The 24,368-nt window shown below is 49.7% G+C and overlaps 1 protein-coding gene across 2 annotated transcripts in view; it reads right to left on the reverse strand.

The window, feature by feature from the left end:
• LOC119943346 (dipeptidyl peptidase 3-like) overlaps positions 1–24,368 on the reverse strand; it is a 44,921-nt gene that overhangs the window by 2,928 nt on the left and 17,625 nt on the right. Inside the window, exons 9-17 of one of the 2 annotated variants that reach the window (XM_038764259.1) lie at positions 22,847–22,905; positions 22,247–22,441; positions 15,342–15,454; positions 12,290–12,382; positions 10,022–10,084; positions 8,184–8,308; positions 7,920–8,040; positions 4,065–4,244; positions 417–579 (exon numbers count right to left, since the gene is read on the reverse strand). In XM_038764259.1, the coding sequence (XP_038620187.1) occupies positions 417–579; positions 4,065–4,244; positions 7,920–8,040; positions 8,184–8,308; positions 10,022–10,084; positions 12,290–12,382; positions 15,342–15,454; positions 22,247–22,441; positions 22,847–22,905 (1,112 nt within the window). The remainder of the gene's footprint in view (positions 1–416; positions 580–4,064; positions 4,245–7,919; positions 8,041–8,183; positions 8,309–10,021; positions 10,085–12,289; positions 12,383–15,341; positions 15,455–22,246; positions 22,442–22,846; positions 22,906–24,368) is intronic. The other variant, XM_038764260.1, reaches the window with a different exon arrangement.

The following is a 24,368-nucleotide window of genomic DNA, read 5'->3' on the forward strand; positions in this document are numbered from 1 at the left end:
AAATCCTGACTCCGAAACTTGTCAGCTGGGTGACTTTGGGCAAGTCACTTCACTGGGCCTCAGTGACCTCATCTGGAAAATGGGGATGAAGACTGGGAGAGCCCCCCGTGGGACAACCTGATCACCTTGTAACCGTCCCCAGTGCTTTGCACTTAGTAAGTGCTTAATAAGTGCCATTATTATTATTATTATTCTCTGGGTCTCAGTTCTCTTATCTGTAAAGTGGGGATTAAGAGCTGCGACCTCAACTGTAAAATGAGTGTGACGGGAGACAGGGACTGCGTCCACCCTGATGAACTTGTATCTACCCCAGCGCTCAGGACGGTGCTCGGCACCAAGTAAGCGCCTAACAGATACCGTCGTTATTAATATTGTTATTATCGTCGTCATCGGGGTGAGGTGGGAAAGGGGGTTACCGTCGTGGCGGGTACTGGGCTGCACGATGAGCTTGCGGGCCTCCTTGCGCAGCAGGACGGTGTCCCTGAGGGTGAGGAAGCGCTCGGGGGGCTCGTCGGTGACGGCGGAGTAGCCCTCGTACAATGCTCGCCCCCCGGCCACGTCCCCCGTCGACTTCAGCACCTGACGGAGGGAGGAAGGAGAGGAAGGTGATTCAGCCCCCGCCCACGCAATCAATCAATCCATCGTATCTACTGAGCGATTCCGGTGCGCGGATCACAAGCGCTTGGGAGAGGACAATCCATCCATCAATCAATCAATCGTATTTATTGAGCGCTTACTGTGTGCAGGGCACTGGACCAAGCGCTTGGGAAGTACAAGTTGGCAACATGGAGAGACAGTCCCTACCCAAGTGGGCTCACAGTCCAACAGACAATGCAACAATACAATAGAGAAGCAGCGTGGCTCGGTGAAATTAGCTGTGTGACTTCGGGCAAGTCACTTCACTTCTCTGGGCCTCAGTTCCCTCGCCTGGAAAACGGGGATGAAGGCTGCGAGCCCCCCGTGGGACAATCTGATAGTAATTAGTAATAGTAATTCTGGTATTTGTTAAGCGCTCACTACGTGCAAAGCACTGTTCTAAGCGCTGGGGAGGATGCAGGGTGATCAGGTTGTCCCATGTGGGGCTCACAATCTTCATCCCCATTTTCCAGATGAGGGAACTGAGGCCCAGAGAAGTGACTTGCCCAGAGTCACACAGCTGACAAGCGGTGTAGCCGGGATCGGAACCCATGACCTCTGACTCCAAAGCCCGCGCTCTTTCCACTGAGCCACGCTGCTTCTCAATAGAATAAATAAAATAAGTATGTACAAATAGAGCAATAAATCCGTACTGATCACTTTGTAACCTCCCCAGCGCTTAGAACAGTGCTTGGCACATAGTAAGCGCTTAATAAATGCCATTATTGTTATTATTATTATTACTACAATAGAGTTGGTAGGCATGCTACCTGCCCGCAGAGAGCTGACAGTCTAGAGCGGGAGACAGATGTTAATATCGATAAATGATGGACGGGGGGCATGGGTGCTGGGGGGCTAAGGGAGGGGTGAAATAGAGGGGGGTAAATCGAAGCGCAAGGGAGACACAGAAGGGAGTGGGAGAAGAGGAAATGATGACATATTTATTACTCTATTTATTTATTTATTTATTTTACTTGTACATATCTATCCTATTTATTTTATTTTGTTAGTATGTTTGGTTTTGTTCTCTGTCTCCCCCCTTTTAGACTGTGAGCCCACTGTTGCGTAGGGACTGTCTCTATATGTTGCCAATTTGTACTTCCCAAGCGCTTAGTACAGTGCTCTGCACATAGTAAGTGCTCAATAAATACGATTGATGATGATGATGACAGTCGGGGAAGTCCTCTTGGAGGAGAAATGATAAGAATAATGATAATGATGGCATTTATTAAGCACTTACTCTGTGCAAAGCATTCATTTATTCAATCGTATTTATTGAGCGCTTACTGTGTGCAGAGCACTCTTCTAAGGGCTGGGGAGGTTACAAGGCGTTCAGGTTGTCCCACGGGGGGCTCCCAGTCTTCACCCCCCATTTTCCAGATGAGGTCACTGAGGCCCAGAGAAGTGAAGTGGCTTGCCCAAAGTCACACAGCTGACAGTCGGCGGAGCCGGGGTTTGAACCCATGACCTCTGACTCCAGAGCCCGGGCTCTTTCCACTGAGCCACGCTGCTTCTCAACAAATACCATCATTACTTATTTTCAGGGCGGGAATCAATCAATCAATCGTATTTATTGAGCGCGTACTGTGTGCAGGGCACTGTACTAAGCGCTTGGGAAGTCCAAGTTGGCAACATCTAGAGACGGTCCCTACCCGACAGTGGGCTCACAGTCTAAAAGGGGGAGACAGAGATCAAAACCAAACATTTTAACAAAATAAAATAAGCGTGCCAGAACGGTTAGGTGGTACTATTTTCAGCCCAGTGATTCAACCAATCAATCACATTTTTCGAGCGCTTCCTAAATGCAGAGCACTATACTAAGCGCCTTTCGGAAGGCCGGCTCGCCCCGGCTCAACGGAGACAAAAAGTGGTTACGATCCATAAGAAGCAGCGTGGCTCAGTGGAAAGAGCCCGGGCTTTGGAGTCAGAGGTCATGGGTTCGAATCCTGACTCCGCCACTTGGCAGCTGGGTGACTTTGGGCAAGTCACCTCACTTCTCTGGGCCTCAGTTCCCTCATCTGGAAAACGGGGATGAAGACTGGGAGCCCCCCGTGGGACAACCTGATCACCTTATAGAGAAGCAGCGTGGCTCAGTGGAAAGAGCCCGGGCTTTGGAGTCAGAGATCATGGGTTCAAATCCCGGCTCCGCCAATTGTCAGCTGTGTGACTTTGGGCAAGTCGCTTCACTTCTCTGGGCCTCAGTTACCTCATCTGTAAAATGGGGATTAAGACTGTGAGCCCCCCCCCCATGGAACAACCTGATCACCTTGTAACCTCCTCAGCGCTTAGAACAGTGCTTTGCACATAGTAAGCGCTTAATAAATGCTATCATTATTATTATTATCATCCCCCCCTCGGCGCTTAGAACAGTGCTTTGCACAGAAGCAGCATGGCTCAGCAGCAAGAGCTCGGGCTTTAGAGTCAGAGGTCATGGGTTCAAATCCCGGCTCCGCCGACTGTCAGCTGGGTGACTTTGGGCAAGTCACTTCACTTCTCCGTGCCTCAGTTGGCTCATCTGTGAAATGGGGATGAAGACTGTGAGCCCCCCGTGGGACAGCCTGATCACCTTGTAACCTCCCCAGCGCTTAGAACAGTGCTTTGCACATGGTAAGCGCTTAATAAATGCTATCATCATCATCACTATTTTATTATTATTATTATTATTATTATTATTATTATTATTATTATTATTATTTTGATCCACAGCGGCAGCAGCTGCCGGCCCCCTCGTCGGGAGGTGGGGGTTTAGTGGGGTGGGATCAGTCCAAACCACGAAACCCTTTAAACCACTTTCTCCCTGTCAGTTCCACCCCGGGGTGGGAAAGGGAGATGGAGTAAGCGTTCTGTTGAGGGATGCAGAGGGAAAACGTAGGGGGGAAGAGGGCCCGGGAGGGGGTTCAAAGGATCCGTGGCTCAGTGGAAAGGGCCCGGGCTTTGGAGTCAGAGGTCATGGGTTCGAATCCCGACTCCGCCACATAATGTACTAACGTAATGATGGCATTTATTAAGCGCTTACTATGTGCAAAGCACTGTTCTAAGCACCGAGGAGGTTACAAAGTGATCAGGTTGCCCCACGGGGGGCTCACAGTCTTCATCCCCATTTGACGGATGAGGTAACTGAGGCCCAGGGAAGTGAAGTGACTTGCCCAGAGTCACACAGCTGACAATTGGCGGAGCCGGGATTTGAACCTATGACCTCTGAGTCCAAAGCCCGGGCTCTTTCCACTGAGCCACGCTGCTGCTGTGTGATCTCGGGCAAGTCGCTTCACTTCTCTGGGCCTCAGTTCCCTCATCTGGAAAATGGGGGTGAAGACTGGGAGCCCCCCGTGGGACAACCTGATCACCCTGTCTCCTCCCCAGCGCTTAGAACAGTGCTTTGCACATAGTAAGCGCTTAACAAATGCCAATTATTATCATTCCCCCTCTACCTGGAGTCGGCGCAGGAAGCGTTCCAGGGCGGGCCTGCCCACTGAGCGGATCTTGCCGCGATCCAGGCGGACCCTGGCATCCGGGCGCCCGTCGGAGCCGGTGGTGGGGACGACGCTGACGAGACCCTCTCCGGCTTCCAGCAGGACCCTCAGGATCACAAATCGAGCCTGCATGTGAGCCTGCGGCAACAGGAAGGGGTCGTTTATTATAGTAAGCGCTCAATAAATACGAACGGATGAATGGCATTTAGTAACCCCTTAGTACATGCAAAATACGAATGGGTGAATGAATGAATGGTATTTAGTAAGCGCTTACTATGCGCAAAGCACTGTTCTAAGCGCTGGGCAGGCTACAGGGCGATCGGGTTGTCCCACGGGGGGCTCACAGTCTTCATCCCCATTTTAAGATGAGTTAGTAATACTAGTAATAACGATGGCGTTTATTAAGCGCTTACTATGTGCAAAGCACTGTTCTAAGCGCTGGGCAGGCTATAAGGCGATCAGGTTGTCCCACGGGGGGCTCACAGTCTTCATCCCCATTTTAAGATGAGTTAGTAAGAATAATAATAATAATAATGACGGCATTTATTAAGCGCTTACTATGTGCAAAGCACTGTTCTAAGCGCTGGGGAGGTTACAAGGCGATCAGGTTGTCCCGCGGGGGGCTCACAGTCTTCATCCCCATTTTAAGATGAGTTAGTAAGAATAATAATAATAATAATGACGGCATTTATTAAGCGCTATGTGCAAAGCACTGTTCTAAGCGCTGGGGAGGTTACAAGGTGATCGGGTTGTCCCGCGGGGGGCTCACAGTCTTCATCCCCATTTTACAGATGAGTTAGTAATAATAATAATAATGATGGCATTTATTAAGCGCTTACTATGTGCCAAGCACTGTTCCAAGCGCTGGGGAGGTTACAAGGCGATCGGGTTGTCCCACGGGGGGGCTCACAGTCTTCATCCCCATTTTAAGATGTTAGTAATACTAATAATAATGATGGCATTTATTAAGCGCTTACTATGTGCAAAGCACTGTTCTAAGCGCTGGGGAGGTTGCAAGGTGATCAGGTTGTCCCGTAGGGGACTCACAGTCTTCATCCCCACTTTACAGATGAGGTAATAATAATAATAATAATAATAATGGCATTATTAAGCACTTACTATGTGCAAAGCACTGTTCTAAGCGCTGGGGAGGTTACAAGGTGATCAGGTTGAGCTGCGGGGGGCTCACAGTCTTCATCCCCATTTTACAGATGAGGTAATAATAATAATAATAGCATTTATTATGCACTTACTATGTGCAAAGCACTGTTCTAAGCGCTGGGGAGGTTACAAGGTGATCAGGTTGTCCCACGGGGCGCTCACAGTCTTCATCCCCACTTTACAGATGAGGTAATAATAATAATAATAATAATAATGGCATTATTAAGCACTTACTATGTGCAAAGCACTGTTCTAAGAGCTGGGGAGGATGCAAGGTAAACAGGTTGTCCCGTGGGGGGCTGACAGAGAAGCAGCACGGCTCAGTGGAAAAAGCCTGGGCTTTGCAGTCAGAGGTCATGGGTTCAAATCCCAGCTCTGCCACTTGTCAGCTGTGTGACTTTGGGCAAGTCACTTCACTTCTCTGGGCCTCAGTAACCTCATCTGTAAAATGGGGATTAAGGCTGTGAGCCCCATGTGGGACAACCTGATTACCTTGTATCCCCCCCCAGCGCTCAGAACAGTGCTTAGCACATAGTAAGCGCTTAACAAATACCAACATTATTATTATAAGGTTTTAGAACCCAGGTCCTTCTTACTCCCAGGCCCGGGCTTTGTCCACTAAGACGTCTTGCTTCCATCCAGTGCCTGGCACATAGTAAGCGCTTAGCAAATACCACTATTATTATTATTATTTGACAGGGACTGTGTCCAACCCAGTTTGCTTGTATCCACCCCAGCGCCGAGGACAGTGCCCGGCACATAGTAAGCGCTTAACAAATACCATTATTATTATTATTATTCGACAGGGACTGTGTCCAACCCAGTTTGCTTGTATCCTCCCCAGTGCTTAGTACAGTGCCTGACACATAGTAAGCACTTAGCAAATACTATTATTATTATTATTATTAGACAGGGTATGTATCCAACCCTGTTTGCTTGTATCCACCCCAGCGCTGAGGACAGTGCCTGGCACATAGTAAGCGCTTAGCAAATACCATTATTATTATTATTCTTATTCGAAAGGGACTGTGTCCAACCCAGTTTGCTTGTATCCACCCCAGTGCTGAGGACAGTGCCTGGCACATGGTAAGTAAGCACTTAGCAAATACCATTATTATTATTATTATTTGACAGGGACTGTGTCCAACCCAGTTTGCTTGTATCCACCCCAGCACTGAGGACAGTGCCTGGCACATAGTAAACGCTTAACAAGTACTATTATTATTATTATTATTATTATTATTAGACAGGGACTGTGTCCAACCCAGTTTACCTGTATCCACCCCAGCGCCGAGGACAGTGCCCGGCACATAGTAAGTGCTTAACAAATACCATTATTATTATTATTATTATTATTTGACAGGGACTGTGTCCAATCCAGTTTGTGTGTATCCACCCCAGCGCTTAGTACAGTGTCTAGCACATAGTAAGTGCATAGCAAATACTATTATTATTATTATTATTATTATTATTATTCAACAGGGACTGTGTCCAACCCAGTTTGCTTGTATCCACCCCAGCGCCGAGGACAGTGCCCGGCACGTAGTAAGCGCTTAACAAATACCATTATTATTATTATTATTATTCAACAGGGACTGTGTCCAACCCAGTTTGCTTGTATCCACCCCGGCGCCGAGGACAGTGCCCGGCACATAGTAAGCGCTTAACAAATACCATTATTATTATTATTCAACAGGGACTGTGTCCAACCTAGTTTGCTTGTATCCACCCCGGCACCGAGGACAGTGCCCGGCACATAGTAAGCGCTTAACAAATACATTATTATTATTATTCAACAGGGACTGTGTCCAACCCAGTTTGCTTGTATCCACCCCAGCGCCAAGGACAGTGCCCGGCACGCAGTAAGTGCTTAACAAATACCATTATTATTATTATTATTCAACAGGGACCGTGTCCAACCCAGTTTGCTCGTATCCACCCCGGTGCCGAGGACAGTGCCCGGCACATAGTAAGCGCTTTACAAATACCATTATTATTATTATTCAACAGGGACTGTGTCCAACCCAGTTTGCTTGTATCCACCCCGGCGCCGAGGACAATGCCTGGCACATAGTAAACGCCTAACAAATACCATTATTATTTGACAGGGACTGTGTCCAATCCAGTTTGCTTGTATCCACCCCGGCGCCGAGGACAGTGCCTGGCACATAGTAAGCGCTTAACAAATACCATTATTATTATTATTCAACAGGGACTGTGTCCAACTCAGTTTGCTTGTATCCATCCCAGCGCCGAGGACAGTGCCCGGCACACAGTAAGCGCTTAACAAATACCATTATTATTATTATTCAACAGGGACTGCGTCCAACCCAGTTTGCTCGTATCCACTCCAGTGCCGAGGACAGTGCCCGGCACATAGTAAGCGCTTAACAAATACCATTATTATTATTATTATTATTCTTATTCAACAGGGACTGCGTCCAACCCAGTTTGCTCGTATCCACCCCGGCGCCGAGGACGGTGTCCGGCACATAGTAAGCACTTAACAAATACCATTATTATTATTCGACAGGGACTGCGTCCAACTCAGTTTGCTCGTAACCACCCCAGCTCTGAGGACAGTAGCCGGCACATAGTAAGCGCTTAATACCATCATTATTATTATTATTCGAGGGAGCCCCCTTCCCATACCTGTCTCCAGCTGGCCGTCTCGGGGGTGTAGAACTCGAGCCCGAGCAGGCCCGCCCGCACCATGTTGAGCCAATTCACGTAGATCACGTCTTCGGCCTCGGGGCCCCCCAGCCCGAAGATCCTGCCCAAAGACAAGGGCCGAGGAGGGGGCGGTCAAGCCGCTCGGCCGGTCGCGGCCCCCTCCTCTTCCTCCTCTTCCTCCTCCTCTTCCTCCCGGCTCCTCAGGCCCCCGTCCCCGCCCCGACGTCCATCCCCGGCCCTCACTGGAGCACTCGGGGGTCGAGGCCCAGGTAGAGGCCCACGCTCTCGGCCCGACACTCCTCGTAGCTGGACGCGATGGTGCTGAACTTGCTGTCCCACGTCTCGCCGCTCCGGTACCAGCTGGTGATCTGAAGAGTGGAGGAGGATGATGATGATGATGGTATTTGTTAAGCGCTTCCTACGTGCAAAGCACCCTTCTAAGCGCTGGGGAGGTTACAAGGTGATCAGGTTGTCCCACGGGTGGCTCATAGTCTTAATCCCCATTTCTCACAGCCTTAATCCCCATCTGACAGATGAGGGAACTGAGGCCCAGAGAAGTGAAGTGACCGGCCCAAAGTCAAACAGCTGGCAAGCGGCGGAGCCGGGCTTCGAACCCATGACCTTTGACTCCCAAGCCTGGGCTCTTCCCACTAGGCCACGCTGCTTCTTGGAAAATAATGGATAAAATGTAGGCCTGAGAACCAGAGGGTCGTGGGTTCTAATCCTGACTCCGCCACTTGTCTTTTGGGTGACCTTGGGCAAGACACTTGACTTCTCTGGGCCTCGGTTATCTGTAAAAAGGGGATTAAGATTGAGAGCCCCATGTGGGACAAGGATTGTGCCCAACCCGATTTGCCTGTAGCCACCCAGTGCTTAGCACAGTGCCTGGAACGCAGTAAGCGCTTAACAAATACCACAGCTATTATTATTATATAACAGATTAGACCTTGAGCTCGTTGTGGGTGTGAAATGTGTGTCTGTTGCCACATTGTATAATAATGATGGCATTTATTAAGCGCTTACTATGTGCCAAGCACCGTCCTAAGCACTGGAGGGGATACAAGGTGATCAGGTTGTCCCACGGGGGGGCTCAGTCAATCCCCATTTTACAGATGAAGCAGCGTGGCTCCGTGGAAAGAGCCCGGGCTTTGGAGTCAGAGGTCATGGGTTCGAATACCGGCTCCGCCACATGTCTGCTGCATGACCTTGGGCAAGTCACTTAATTTCTCGGAGCCTCAGTTCCCTCATCTGTAAAATGGGGATGAAGACTGTGAGCCCCACGTGGGACAACCTGATCACCTTGTACCCCCCCAGAGCGCTTAGAACAGTGCTTGGCACATAGTAAGCGCTTAACAAATGCCATCATCATTATTATTATTAGGTGAAGTAACTGAGGCCCAAAGAAGTGAAGTGACTTGCCCAAAGTCACCCAGCTGACAACTGGCGGAGCCAGGATTTGAACCCATGACTACTGACTCCAAAGCCCGGGCTCTTTCCACTGAGCCACGCTGCCTCTCTATTGTATGCTCCCAAGCACTTAGTACGGTGCTTTGCACACGGTTAGCGCTCAATAGATACGATTCAGTGAATTAAAGGCGCATTCCCTGCCCACAGTGAGCTTACAGTCAGGAGGAAGAAGGGATGGGGGAGGTTTCAGAGGGCCCAATTTGCTTCCTTCTTCCATCCTTCCTTCTTCAATTCCCCCACTCCCACTCCCGCCCATTCCGGAGGCCGAACGGTGGCGGCTGGGGGGTCTCCGCTGAGGTTCCCTTCACCTCCCCGTCCCCATAATAATAATAATAATAATGGCATTTATTAAGCTCTTACTATGTGCAAAGCACTGCTCTAAGTGCTGGGGGGATACAAGGTGATGAGGTTGTCCCAGGTGGGGCTCCCAGTCTTCATCCCCATTTTCCAGATGAGGGAACTGAGGCCCAGAGAACTGAAGTGACTCGCCCAAAGTCACCCCGCTGACAAGTGGCGGAGCCGGGATTCGAACCCATGACCTCTGACTCCAAAGCCCGGGCTCTTTCCCACTGAGCCATGCGGCTTCTCTATCCCCATCCCCTCCTGGTCCTCACCTGTTCTCCGGTTTCAGGGTTGATGACCGTCTCCCGATCAAAGTTGAACGCTCCTGCTTCATCCTGGAGTTGGGAAGGAGCGGGAGAGATAAGGAGCCAGAGCCCCAGGGTTTGGGAGAATCCCCCACTCCCCCAAACTCAGGAGGCAGGGAAAGATGTCTTTCCCTTCAAGGTCCTACTGAGAGCTCACCTCCTCCAGGAGGCCTTCCCACACTGAGCCCCCTCCTTCCTCTCCCCCTTCTCCCGCCCTCCATCCCCGCCGTCTTACCTCCTTCCCTTCCCCACAGCACCTGGATATATGTATATATGTTTGTACGGATTTATTACTCTATTTATTTATTTTACTTGTACATATCTATTCTATTTATTTTATTTGGTTAATATGTTTGGTTTTGTTCTCTGTCTCCCCCTTCTAGACTGTGAGCCCACTGTTGGGTAGGGACCGTCTCTAGATGTTGCCAACTTGGACTTCCCAAGCGCTTAGTACAGCGCTCTGCACACAGTAAGCGCTCAATAAATACTACTGATTGATTGATTGATTGATTGATTGAGGGGGGATCGGCTGCTAGGTCCGGCTATGGGGAGGTCACTGGGGCCGAGCTTCCCACGGTCGCGATCTGGAGCTTGCACGTATTTACTAATCTATTTATTTTGTTAATGATGTGCATCTAGACTGTGAGCCCACTGTTGGGTAGGGACTGTATATGTTGCCAATTTGTACTTCCCAAGCGCTTAGTACAGTGCTCTGCACACAGTAAGCGCTCAATAAATATGACTGATGATGATCTAGCTTTACTTCTATTTATTCTGTTGACTTGACACCCGTCCACATGTTTTGTTTTGTTGTCTGTCACCCAACTTGTACTTCCCAAGCGCTTAGTGCAGTGTTCTGCACACAGTAAGCGCTCAATAGATTCATTCATTCATTCATTCATATTTATTGAGTGCTTACTGTGCGCAGAGCACTGGACTAAGCGCTTGGGAAGTCCAAGTTGGCAACATACAGAGACAGTCCCTACCCACCAGTGGACTCACAGTCTAGAAGGGGGAGACAGACAACAGAACAAAACATATTAACAAAATAAAATAGAATAAATATGCACAAATAAAATAAATACGACAATGAATGAATGAATGGAGCTGGGGGCGGCCTTAGTCAGTTGGTCAGTCTGTCGTGCTTACTGAGCGCTTACGGTGCGCAGAGCACTGTACTAAGAGCTTGGGACAGTACGATCTGTATGATGGAGAAGCAGCGTGGCCCAGTGGAAAGAGCCCGGGCTTTGGAGTCAGAGGTCAAGGGTTCAAATCCCAGCTCCGCCAGCTGTCAGCACTGTTCTAAGCGCTGGGGAGGATACAGGGTGATCAGGTTGTCCCATGTGGGGCTCACAATCTTCATCCCCATTTTCCAGAAGAGGGAACTGAGGCCCAGAGAAGTGAAGTGACTTGCCCAGAGTCACACAGCTGACAAGCGGTGTAGCCGGGATCTGAACCCATGACCTCTGACTCCAAAGCCCATGCTCTTTCCACTGAGCCATGCTGCTTCTCAACAGAATAAATAGAATAAATATGTACAAATAAAATAGAGTACTAAACCTGTACAAACATATATACATATATACAGGTGCTGTGGGGAAAGGGAAGGAGGTAAGGCGGGGGGGATGAGGAAGGGGAGAGGAAGAAGGGGGCTCAGTCTGGGAAGGCCTCCTGGAGGAGGTGAGCTCTCAGTAGGGCTTTGAAGGGAGGAATCGTATTTACTGAGCGCTTACTGTGTGAAGAGCACTTTACTAAGCGCTTGGGAAGTACAAATTGGCAACATACAGAGACGGTCCCTACCCAACAGTGGGCTCACAGTCTCGAAGATGGGGGATGACCGTCCCAGCCTCTCGCTGGGGCTCCCACTCTGTCCCTCCCTCCATCTGCCCTCCCATCAATCAATCAATCAATCGTATTTATTGAGCGCTTCCTGTGTGCAGAGCACCGTACTAAGCGCTTGGGAAGCCCAAGTTGGCAACATCTAGAGACGGTCCCTACCCGACAGTGGGCTCACAGTCTCGAAGACGGGGGATGACCGTCCCGGCCTCTCCCCGGGGCTCCCCCTCCGTCCCTCCCTCCGTCTGCCCTCCTGTCAATCGATCAGTCGTATTTATTGAGCGCTTCCTGTGTGCAGAGCACTGGACTAAGCGCTTGGGAAGTCCAAGCTGGCAACATCTAGAGACGGTCCCTACCCGACAGTGGGCTCGCAGTCTAGGGTCCGTGGGTCCTCCTCACCTGCACGAAGAGCTTGCCGCTGCCGTGCCCCAGCAGCTCGTGCAGCCCCACCTGCACCTCGAAAGACGGCCCCTTCCAGCGGATGTAGAGGTCCTGCGGGGACACAAACACACACACACACAACTCCCCCCTTCACGCTCGCCCTGGGGCCTCCCCGCTCCTCCCTCGCCTCTTGAAATGATCTCCTCTGGCAGACGGGAGAAGCAGCGGGGCTCAGGGGAAACAGCCCCGGCTTTGGAGTCAATCAATCAATCAATCGTATTTATTGAGCGCTTACTGTGTGCAGAGCACTGGACTAAGCGCTTGGGAAGTCCAAGTTGGCACCATCTAGAGACGGTCCCGACCCCACAGCCGGCTCCCAGTCTAGAAGGGGGAGACAGACAACTCTGGAGTCAGACGTCATGGGTTCAAATCCCGGCTCCACCAACTGTCAGCTGTGTGACTTTGGGCGAGTCACTTCACTTCTCTGGGCCTCAGTTCCCTCATCTGGAAAATGGGGATTGAAACTGTGAGCCCCCCCATGGGACAACCTGATCACCTTGTAACCTCCCCAGCGCTTAGAACAGTGCTTTCCACATAGTAAGCGCTTAACAAATACCATTGTTATTATTATTATTATATTAACAAAATAGAATAGATATGTACAAGTAAAATAAATAAATAGAGCAATAAATCTGTACAAACATATATACATCTATACGGGTGCTGTGGGGAAGGGAAGGAGGTAAGGCGAGGGGGATGGAGGGGGGAGGAGGGGGAGAAGAAGGAGGGGGCTCAGTCTGGGAAGGCCTCCTGGGGGAGGTGAGCTCTCAGTAGGGCCTTGAGGTCAGAGGTCATGGGTTCAAATCCCGGCTCTGCCACTTATCAGTTGTGACTTTGGGCAAGTCACTTCACTTCTCTGGGCCTCAGTTACCTCCTCTGTAAAATGGGGATTAAGACTGTGAGCCCCCCGTGGGACAACCTGATCACCTGGTAACCTCTCCAGCGCCTAGAACAGTGCTTTGCACGTAGTAAGCGCTTAATAAGTGCCATTATTATTATTATTATTATCATTAAGCCTATCAGGTCAGACACAGTCCATTTCCTACATGGGGCTCATCGCCTTAATCCCCATTTTACAGTTGAGGAAACAGGCCCAGAGAAGCACTTCATAGTACAGTGCTCTGCATACAGTAAGCGCTCAATACTAATCAATGAATAAATGAAACAGCAAGGAAATGAAACAGCAAGGAACTGCACACAGTAAGCGCTCAATAAATACGACTGAATGAATAAATGACACAGCAAGGAACTGGCAGAGCTGGGACTAGCAAAATAATAATAATTGAGAAGCGGCGTGGCTCAGTGGAAAGAGCCCGGACTTTGGAGTCAGAGGTCATGGGTTCAAATTCCGGCTCCGCCAATGGTCAGCTGTGTGACTTTGAGCCCGCTGTTGGGTAGGGACCGTCTCTACATGTTGCCAACTTGTACTTCCCAAGTGCTTAGTCCAGTGCTCTGTACACAGTAAGCGCTCAATAAATATGATTGAATGAATTAATGAAAGTCACTTCACTTCTTTGGGCCTCAGTGACCTTATCTGTACATATTTATTCTACTTATTTTATTTTGTTAATATGTTTTGTTCTCTGTCTCCCCCTTCTAATAATAATAATAATAATGATGGCATTTGTTAAGCACTTACTATGTGCCAAGCACTGTTCTAAGCGCTGGGGGGGAATACAAGGTGATCAAGTCATCCCACGTGGGGCTCACAGTCTTAATCCCCATTTTCCAGATGAGGGAACTGAGGCTCAGAGAAGTGAAGTGACTTCCCCAAGGTCACACGCAGACATGTGGCGGAGCCGGAATTCGAACCCATGACCTCCGACACCAAAGCCCAGGCACTTTCCACTGAGCCAGGCTGCTTCTCCAACCTTCTAGACTGTGAGCCCACTGTTGGGTACGGACCGTCTCTATATGTTGCCAACTTGTACTTCCCAAGCGCTTAGTACAGTGCTCTGCACACAGTAAGTGCTCAAATACGATTGAATGAATGAATGAATCTGTAAAATGGGGATGAAGACTGGGAGCCCCTCGTGGGGCAACCTGATCACCTTGAAACCTCCCCAGCGCTCAGAACAGTGAAGCAGCGTGGCTCAGTGGAAAGAGCCCGGGCTTTGGAGTCAGAGGTCACGGGTTCAAATCCCGGCTCCGCCGCTTGTCAGCTGGGTGACTTTGGGCGAGTCACATCACTTCTCTGGGCCTCAGTTCCCTCCTCTGTCAAATGGGGATGAAGACTGGGAGCCCCCCGTGGGCCAACCTCATCACCTTGTAACTTCCCCAGCCCTTAGAACAGTGCCTTGCACATAGTAAGCGCTTAATAAATGCCATTATTATTATCATTATCATTATTAACAACGCTTTGCACACAGTAAGTGCTTAAGAAACGTCATCGTCATTAACAACAGCTGCGGTATTTGCTGAGTGCGTCTTACGTGTCGTACTTAAGGACGTCCCCGACAGGCTCCAGCTTCTCGGCTCTTTTATCATCATCATCATCAATCGTATTTATTGAGCGCTTACTGTGTGCAGAGCACTGTACTAAGCACTTGAGAAGTCCAAGTTGGCAACATATAGAGACAGTCCCTACCCAACAGCGGGCTCACAGTCTAAAAGGGGGAGACAGACAACAGAACCAAACATACTAACAAAATAAAATAAATAGAATAGATAGGCACAAGCAAAATAAATAAATAAATAGACTGTGAGCCCACTGTTGGATAGGGACTGTCTCTATATGTTGTCCACTTGGACTTCCCAAGCGCTTAGTACAGTGCTCTGCACACAGTAGGCGCTCAATAAATACGACTGAATGAATGAATTGAATGATTGATTGATTGACTCTCGGTGTCTGGCTGCCCCCCGCTCGGACCCTCCCCTACGTCGCAGACCGGCACGCTAGGGCCATCGGAGACGCGCGGCCCTTCCCTCGGGGGAAGAAGGGGAGAAATTAGGGTGGGAGAGCGATTCGGGGGGTCGCGGGGGTCCCCGTTTCTCCCCGGGCGCTGCCCACCTTGTCCTCCTCTTCCAGGAAGGTGAGCTTCTCCCGGTTGGTGGCATAGGCGACGGCCAGTACGTTCCCCAGGGACACGTTCTTGAAGCCGTCAATCTGCCGGATGTCGTCATCTGGGGGAGGAGGAGGGCAGGGATAATAATAATAATAATAATAATAATGATGGCATTTATTGAGCACAAAGCACTGTTCTAAGCGCTGGGGAGGTTACAAGGTGATCAGGTGGTCCCACGGGGGGCTCCCAGTCTTCATCCCCATTTTCCAGATGAGGTCACTGAGGCCCAGAGGAGTGAAGTGACTTGCCCAAAGTCACCCAGCTGACAGTTGGCGGAGCCAGGATTTGAACCCATGACCTCTGACTCTAAAGCCCGGGCTCTTTCCACTACGTGCAAAGCACTGTTCTAAGCGCTGGGGAGGTTATAAAGTGATCAGATGGTCCCACAGGGGCGCTCCCAGTCTTCATCCCCATTTGACAGATGAGGGAACTGAGGCCCAGAGAAGTGACTTGCCCAAAGTCACCCAGCTGACAAGTGGCGGAGCCGGGATCAGAGGCGGGGGGGGCCTGGTGCGGGCCGGAAAGAAGCGGGGCTTTGGGGTGGGGGGATGGAGAAGACGGTCCGGGGTGTCCACCGCGGGTATCGATAAATAATAACCACTGGGGCACCTGTTAAGCACTTACTCGCTGCGCCCTCTGGGAAGATCGATCAATCAATCAATCAATCAATCGTATTTATTGAGCGCTTACTGTGTGCAGAGCACTGGACTAAGCGCTTGGGAAGCACAAGTTGGCAACATCTAGAGACGGTCCCTACCCAACAGTGGGCTCGTCCACTGTTGGACGATATGAGAGAGATGAAGCAAGAGATGAAGATAAAGCTTTGGGGATGGTATTGTTCATTCATTCATTCAGTCGTATTTACTGAGCGCTTACTGTGTGTAGAGCACTGGACTAAGCGCTTGGGAATGGGATAGTATATTACACTATAGTATAGTACAGTATGGAGAAGCAGTGTGGTTCACTGGCAAGAGCCCGGGCTTTGGAGTCAGACGTTAGGGGTTCCAATTCCCCTCCACCGCTTGTCACCTGTGTGACCTTGGGCAGGTCTCTTCACTTCTCTGGGCCTCAGTTCCCTCCTCTGTAAAATGGGGATTAAGACCGTGAGCCCCACGGGGGACAACCTGATCACCTTGTAAATTCCCCAGCGCTTAAAACAGTGCTTTGCACATAGTAAGCGCTTAATAATTGCCATTATTATTATTATTAGTACAGTGCTTTGCACATAGTAAGCGCTTAATAATTGCCATTATTATTATTATTATTATTATTATTATTATTATTATTGTTGTTACTATGTGCCGGGCACCGTGCTAAGCACTGGAGTAGATAATAATCAATCAATCGTATTTATTGAGCACTTACTGTGCGCAGAGCACTGTACCAAGCGCTTGGGAAGGCCAAGTTGGCAACAAACCAGTGACCTCAGCCGTAAAATGGGGATCATTCATTCAATTTATTGAGCGCTTACTGTGTGCAGAGCACTGTACTAAGCACTTGGGAAGTCCAAGTTGGCAACATATAGAGACGGTCCCTACCCAACAGTGGGATTTGTTAAGCGCTTACTATGTGCCAAGCACTGTTCTAAGCGCTGGGGGGCTACAAGGTGATCAGGTTGTCCCACGTGGGGCTCACAGTCTTCACCCCCATTTTACAGATGAGGTCACTGAGGCTCAGAGAAGTTAAGTGACTTGCCCAAGGTCACACAGCAGACACGTGGCGGAGCCGGGATTTGAACCCATGACCTCTGACGCCAAAGCCCGGGCTTTTTCCACTGAGCTACGCTGCTTCTCATCATTCAATCGTATTTATTGAGCGCCTACTGTGGGCAGAGCATCGGGCTAAGCACTTGGGAAGGACAAGTCGGCAGCATATAGAGCCGGTCCCTACCCGACAACATGCTCCCAGTCTGGATTCCCATTTTCATTCATTCATTCAATCGTATTTATTGAGCGCTTACTGTGTGCAGAGCACTGGACTAAGCGCTTGGGAAGTCCAAGTTGGCAACATGTACAGACGGTCCCTACCCACCAGCGGGCTCACAGTCTAGAAGGGGGAGACAGACAACAAAACACAGTAACAGAATAAAATAAATAGAATACATATTTACAGATTCATTCAATCGTATTTATTGAGCGCTTACTCTATGCAGTGCACTGTACTAAGCGCTTGGGAAGGACAATCTGGCAACATATAGAGACGGTCCAGATGAGAGAAGCAGCGTGGCTCAGTAGAGAAGCAGCGTGGCTCAGTGGGAAGGGCCCAGGCTTTGGAGTCAGAGGTCATGGGTTCGAATCCCGGCTCCGCCACCTGTCTGCTGTGGGACCTTGGGCAAATCACTTCAATTCTCTGAGCCTCAGTGACCTCATCTGGAAAATGGGGATTAAGACTGTGAGCCCCACCTGGGACAACTTGATCACCTTGTATTCCCCCCCAGCGCTTAGAACAGTGCTCTGCACATAGTAAGCGCTTAACAAATGTCATTATTATTATTATTATTATTATTATTATTATTATTATTATGACCGAGGTCCGGAGAATCGAGGTGACTTGCCCAAGGTCACACAGCAGACACGTGGCGGAGCCAGATTAGAACCCGGGTCCTCCGGATTCCCAGGGCCTGTGCTCTATCCCCTAGGTCACGCTGCTTCTCTATTGATGCCAAGGGTGAGGACGGGCGGGGGGACAGGTGACATATTTTCTATTTATTTTGTTAATGACGTCCATCTAGCTTTATTTCTATTTATTCTGACGACCTGACACCTGTCCACATGTTTTGTTGTCCGTCTCCCCCTTCTAGACTGTGAGCCCGTCGTTGGGTAGGGACCGTCTCTATATGTTGACGATTTGGACTTCCCAAGCGCTTAGTACAGTGCTCTGCACACAGTAAGTGCTCAATAAATACGATTGAATGAATGAATGAATGAATATTTATTTTACTTGTATGCAAGTAATGAAGTGCTCAATAAAATTGTACTTCCCAAGCGCTTAGTACAGTGCACTGCACACAGTAAGTGCTCAATAAATACGATTGAATGAATGAATGAATATTTATTTTACTTGTACATTTCTATTCTATTTATTTTATTTTGTTAATATGTTTTGTTTTGTTGTCTGTCTCCCCCTTCTAGACTGTGAGCCCACTATTGGGTAGGGACCGTCTCTATATGTTGCCAAATTGTACTTCCCAAGCGCTTAGTACAGTGCAGTGCACACAGTAAGCGCTCAATAAATACGACTGAATGAATGAATGAATAAATACAACTGAATGAATGAATCTAGCTTTACTTCTATTTATTCTGATGACTTGACACCCGTCCACATGTTTTGTTTTGTGGTCCGTCTCCCCCGTCTAGACTGTGAGCCCCGTCGTTGGGTAGGGACCGTCTCTAGATGTTGCCGACTTGTTCTTCCCAAGCGCTTAGTACAGTGCTCTGCACACAGTAAGCGCTCAATAAATATGAATGAATGAATGAATGAATGAATGATATTGGGGAGTGGGCTGCCCATTGGCAGAGGCGTGCTGGGAATGACAATAATAATAATAATAATAATAATGATATTTGTTAAGCGCTTACTATGTGCCAAGCACTGTTCTAAGCGCTGGGGTAGATATAAGGTCATCAGGTTGTCCCACGCGGGGCTCACAGTCTTCATCCCCATTTTCCAGATGAGGTCACTGAGGCCCAGAGAAGTGAAGTGCCTTGCCCAAAGTCACACAGCTGACAAGGGGCGGAGCCGGGATTTGAACCCATGACCTCTGGCTCCAAAGCCCGGGCTCTTTCCACTGAGCCACGCTGCTCAGTGTGAGCTCAGTATTATAATAATAATAATAATAATAATAATAGTTCTTGTTAAGCGTTTACTACGTGCCAAGCACCGTTGCAAGCGCTTGGCTAGATATAAGTTAATCAAGTTGAACTCAGGCCCTGTCCCACATGGGGCTCACGCTCTTAATCCCCATTCACAGATGAGGTAACTGAGGCCCAGAGGAGTTAGTGACTTAATGATAATAACGATGGCATTTATTAAGCACCTACTGTGTGCAAAGCACTGTTCTAAGCACTGGGGAGGTTACAGGGTGATCAGGTTGTCCCATGGGGGGCTCCCAGACTTCATCCCCATTTTACAGATGAAGGAACTGAGGTCCAGGGAAGTGAACTGTCTCTCTATGTTGCCAACTTGTACTTCCCAAGTGCTTAGTACAGTGCTCTGCACACAGTAAGCGCTCAATAAATACTATTGATTGATTGATTTTACTTGTACATATCTATTCTATTTATTTTATTTTGTTAGTATGTTTGGTTTTGTTCTCTGTCTGCCCCTTTTAGACTGTGAGCCCACTGTTGGGTAGGGACTGTCTCTAGATGTTGCCAACTTGTCCTTCCCAAGCGGTTAGTACAGTGCTCTGCACACAGTAAGCGCTCAATAAATACGATTGACTGATTGATTGATTGAAGTGACTTGCCCAAAGTCACATGGCTGACAAGTGGCAGAGCGGGGATCTGAACCCATGACCTCTGACTCCAAAGCCCGGGCTCTTTCCACTGAGCCACGCTGCTTCTCTTGCTTGCCCAAGATCACATCGAAGACACGTGGCAGAGCCAGGATTAGAACCCATGTCCTTCTGACATGTTGGGCACGCTGGGAATGACAACATTCACTCATTCAATCATATTTACTGAGCGCTCACTGTGTGCAGAGCACTGTACTAACCGCTTGGGAAGTACCGTGGCTCAGTGGAATGAGCCCGGGCTTTGGAGGCAGAGGTCATGGGTTCAAATCCCGCCTCCGCCACCTGTCAGCTGTGTGACTTTGGGCAAGTCACTTCACTTCTCTGGGCCTCAGTTCCCTCATCTGTAAAATGGGGATGAAGACTGTGAGCCCCACGTGGAACAACCTGATCACCTTGTAACCTCCCCAGCGCTTAGAACAGTGCTTTGCACATAGTAAGCGCTTAATAAATGCCATTATTATTATTATTATTACAACAGAACTGAGGGAATGGGAGGAGCAGAGCTCAGCGGCGGGGTGAGGGGGGAAACTAAGTTCACCGTGGGCGGGGAACGTATCTGTTTATCGTTCCATTGTCCTCTCCCCAGCGCTTAGAACAGTGCTTTGCACATAGTAAGCACTTAATAAATGCCATTATTATTATTATTACAACAGAACGGAGGGAATGGGAGGAGCAGAGCTCAGCGGTGGGGTGAGGGGGGAAACTAAGCTCACCGTAGGCAGGGAACGTATCTGTTTATCGTTGCATTGTCCTCTCCCCAGCGCTTAGAACAGTGCTTTGCACATAGTAAGTGCTTAATAAATATCATTATCCCCCTCCCTCCAGGCTCGCATCTCCTCCTGCCTTCAGGACATCTCCATCTGGATGTCCGCCCGCCACCTAAAGCTCAACATGTCAAAGACTGAGCTCCTTGTCTTCCCTCCCAAACCTTGTCCTCTCCCTGACTTTCCCATCTCTGTTGACGGCTCTACCATCCTTCCCGTCTCACAAGCCCGCAACCTTGGTGTCATCCTCGACTCCGCTCTCTCATTCACCCCTCACATCCAAGCCGTCACCAAAACCTGCCGGTCTCAGCTCCGCAACATTGCCAAGATCCGCCCTTTCCTCTCCATCCAAACCGCTACCCTGCTAATTCAAGCTCTCATCCTATCCCGTCTGGACTACTGCACTAGCCTTCTCTCTGATCTCCCATCCTCGTGTCTCTCTCCACTTCAATCCATACTTCATGCTGCTGCCCGGATTATCTTTGTCCAGAAACGCTCTGGACATATCACTCCCCTCCTCAAAAACCTCCAATGGCTACCGATCAATCTGCGCATCAGGCAGAAACTCCTCACCCTGGGCTTCAAGGCTGTCCATCCCCTCGCCCCCTCCTACCTCACCTCCCTTCTCTCCTTCTACTGCCCAGCCCGCACCCTCCGCTCCTCCACCACTAATCTCCTCACTGTACCTCGCTCTCGCCTGTCCCGCCATCGACCCCCGGCCCACGTCATCCCCCGGGCCTGGAATGCCCTCCCTCTGCCCATCCGCCAAGCTAGCTCTCTTCCTCCCTTCAAGGCCCTCCTGAGAGCTCACCTCCTCCAGGAGGCCTTCCCAGATTGAGCCCCTTCTTTCCTCTCCCCCTCGTCCCCCTCTCCATCCCCCCGCCTTACCGCCTTCCCCTCCCCACAGCACCTGTATATATGTATATATGGTTGTACATATTTATTACTCTGTATATTTATTTATTTATTTATTTTACTTGTACATTTCTATCCTACTTATTTTATTTTGTTGGTATGTTTGGTTCTGTTCTCTGTCTCCCCCTTTTAGACTGTGAGCCCACTATCGGGTAGGGACTGTCTCTATGTGATGCCAATTTGTACTTCCCAAGCGCTTAGTACAGTGCTCTGCACATAGTAAGCGCTCAATAAATACGATTGATTGATTGATTGATTGATCATTATTATTATTAGACTGTGAGCCCACTGTTGGGTAGGGACTGTCTCTATATGTTGCCAACTTGTACTTCCCAAGCACTTAGTTCAGTGCTCTGCACACAGTAAGCACTCAATAAATACGATTGATGATGATTGCACTTCCCAAGCTTTTAGTCCAGTGCTCTGCACACAGTAAGCGCTCAATAAATACGACTGACTGATTGATTATTATTATTACAACAGAACGGAGGGAATGGGAGGAGCAGAGCTCAGCGGCGGGGTGAGGGGGGAAACTAAGCTCACCGTGGGTGGGGAACGTATCTGTTTATTGCTGTATTGTCCACTCCCGAGCGCTCAGTCCAGCGCTCCGCCCACGGCAGGCGCTCAATAAATCCGGCCGAACGAAGGAACTCACAGTTGGGGATGTTGATGCCGGCGGGGATGCCGGAGCCGGCGAAGGCGAGGACGTCCAGGGAGGTGAAGTCGGGGGTGAGGAACTTGTCCTTCTCGAAGGCGGGGGGCCAAGGCAGCTCCTTCAGCAGCTCTTCCGCGCTGTCCACCAGCTGCCCAAACTTGGCGCTCATGGATTTGTTCACCACCGCCACAAAGCCTGCCGGGGCCGGGAAAAAGGGAAAAAGGAAAAAAGGAAAAGAAATCGACCGGGCCTCGCCACGCGAGACCCCTCCATCCCCGGGACGCTCCACCCAGAGATCCTCCCCCGGAGAAAACGGGGACAGGGCAAGCGGAGGATCGGGGACAAACCACCTCCCCACCTCTCAATCAATCAATCGTATTTATTGAGCGCTTACTGTGTGCACAGCACTGGGCTAAGCGCTTGGGAAGTCCAAGTTGGCAACCCATAGAGACGGTCCCTACCCAACAGTGGGCTCACACTATCGGCTCGCTGCGGGCAGGGAACGTGCGTCCCGACTCCCGTCGGCCCGTACCCTCCCAGCGCTTCGCACAGTGCTCGGCCCACGGTGAGCGCTCGGTCTACACCACTGACCGAAGGTACCTTCAAACTCTCCCCGGGAGCCGAACGGGTCGCGGTAGCTCTCGATGAAGCCGATGTAACTGGGTAATAACAGCAAAAATTGGGTAACAATAGCAAAAATAATATCCGTTGAGCACTTACTATGGGTGGGGCACTTACTCCCGAGTGCTGGGGTAGCAAAAATAATATCTGTTGAGCGCTTACTACGGGTGGGGCACTTACTCCCGGGTGCCGGGGAAGACACGAGAATCAGATTATTCAATCCCCGTCCCACACGGGGTTCACAATCTAAGCAGGTACTGGACGCCCCCCCCATCCCGTTTCCCAGTTGGGCAAGCGAAGCCCGGTGAAGTGACTTGCTCAAGGTCACACGGCAGGCCCGTGGCGGAGCCGGAATCCGAACCCAGATGCGGGGTCTTTCCGCTAGGCGATGACGGAGGAGATGGAGCAGCGTTGCTCGGGGGAAAGGGCCCGGGCTTCGGAGTCAGGGTTCATGGGTTCAAATCCCGGCCCTGCCAACTGTCAGCTGGGTGACTTTGGGCAAGTCACTTCGCTTCTCTGGGCCTCCGTTCCCTCATCTGTAAAATGGGGATGAAGAGCGTGAGCCCCCCGTGGGACAACCTGATCACCTTGTAACCTCCCCAGCACTTAGAACAGTGCTTTGCACATAGTAAGTGCTTAATAAATGCCATCATTATTATTATTATTATGGGTTCAAATCCTGGCTCTGCCAATTGTCAGCTGGGTGACTTTGGGCAAGTCACTTCACTTCTCTGTGCCTCGGTTCCATCCTCTGTCAAATGGGGATGAAGAGCGTGAGCCCCCCATGGGACAACCTGATCACCTTGTAACCTCCCCGGCACTTAGAACAGTGCTTTGCAAAAAGTAAGAGCTTAATAAATGCCATCACTATTATTATTATTACGGGTTCAAATCCCAGCTCTGCCAATTGTCACCTGGGTGACTTTGGGCAAGTCACTTAACTTCTCTGTGCCTCAGTTCCATCCTCTGTCAAATGGGGATGAAGAGCGTGAGCCCCCCGTGGGACAACCTGATCACCTTGTAACCTCCCCAGTGCTTAGAACAGTGCTTTGCACAAAGTAAGCGCTTAACAAATACCATCATTATTATTATTATTATTCTCTGTACCTCGGTTCCATCCTCTGTCAAATGGGGATGAAGAGCGTGAGCCCCCCGTGGGACAACCTGATCACCGTGTAACCTCCCCAGCACTTAGAACAGTGCTTTGCACAAAGTAAGCGCTTAATAAATGCCATCATTATTATTATTATTATTACGGGTTCAAATCCCGGCTCTGCCAATTGTCACCTGGGTGACTTTGGGCAAGTCACTTCACTTCTCTGTGCTTCAGTGACCCCATCTGTAAAATGGGGATGAAGACTGGGAGCCCCCCGTGGGACAACCTGATCACCTTGTAACCTCCCCAGCGCTTAGAACAGTGCTTTACACATAATAAGCACTTAATACCATCATTATTATTATTATTATTATTCTCTGTACCTCTGTTCCATCCTCTGTCAAA

The sequence above is a fragment of the Tachyglossus aculeatus genome, chromosome 22, assembly GCF_015852505.1.
Source record: "Tachyglossus aculeatus isolate mTacAcu1 chromosome 22, mTacAcu1.pri, whole genome shotgun sequence".
In the NCBI taxonomy this organism is placed as follows: domain Eukaryota; kingdom Metazoa; phylum Chordata; class Mammalia; order Monotremata; family Tachyglossidae; genus Tachyglossus; species Tachyglossus aculeatus.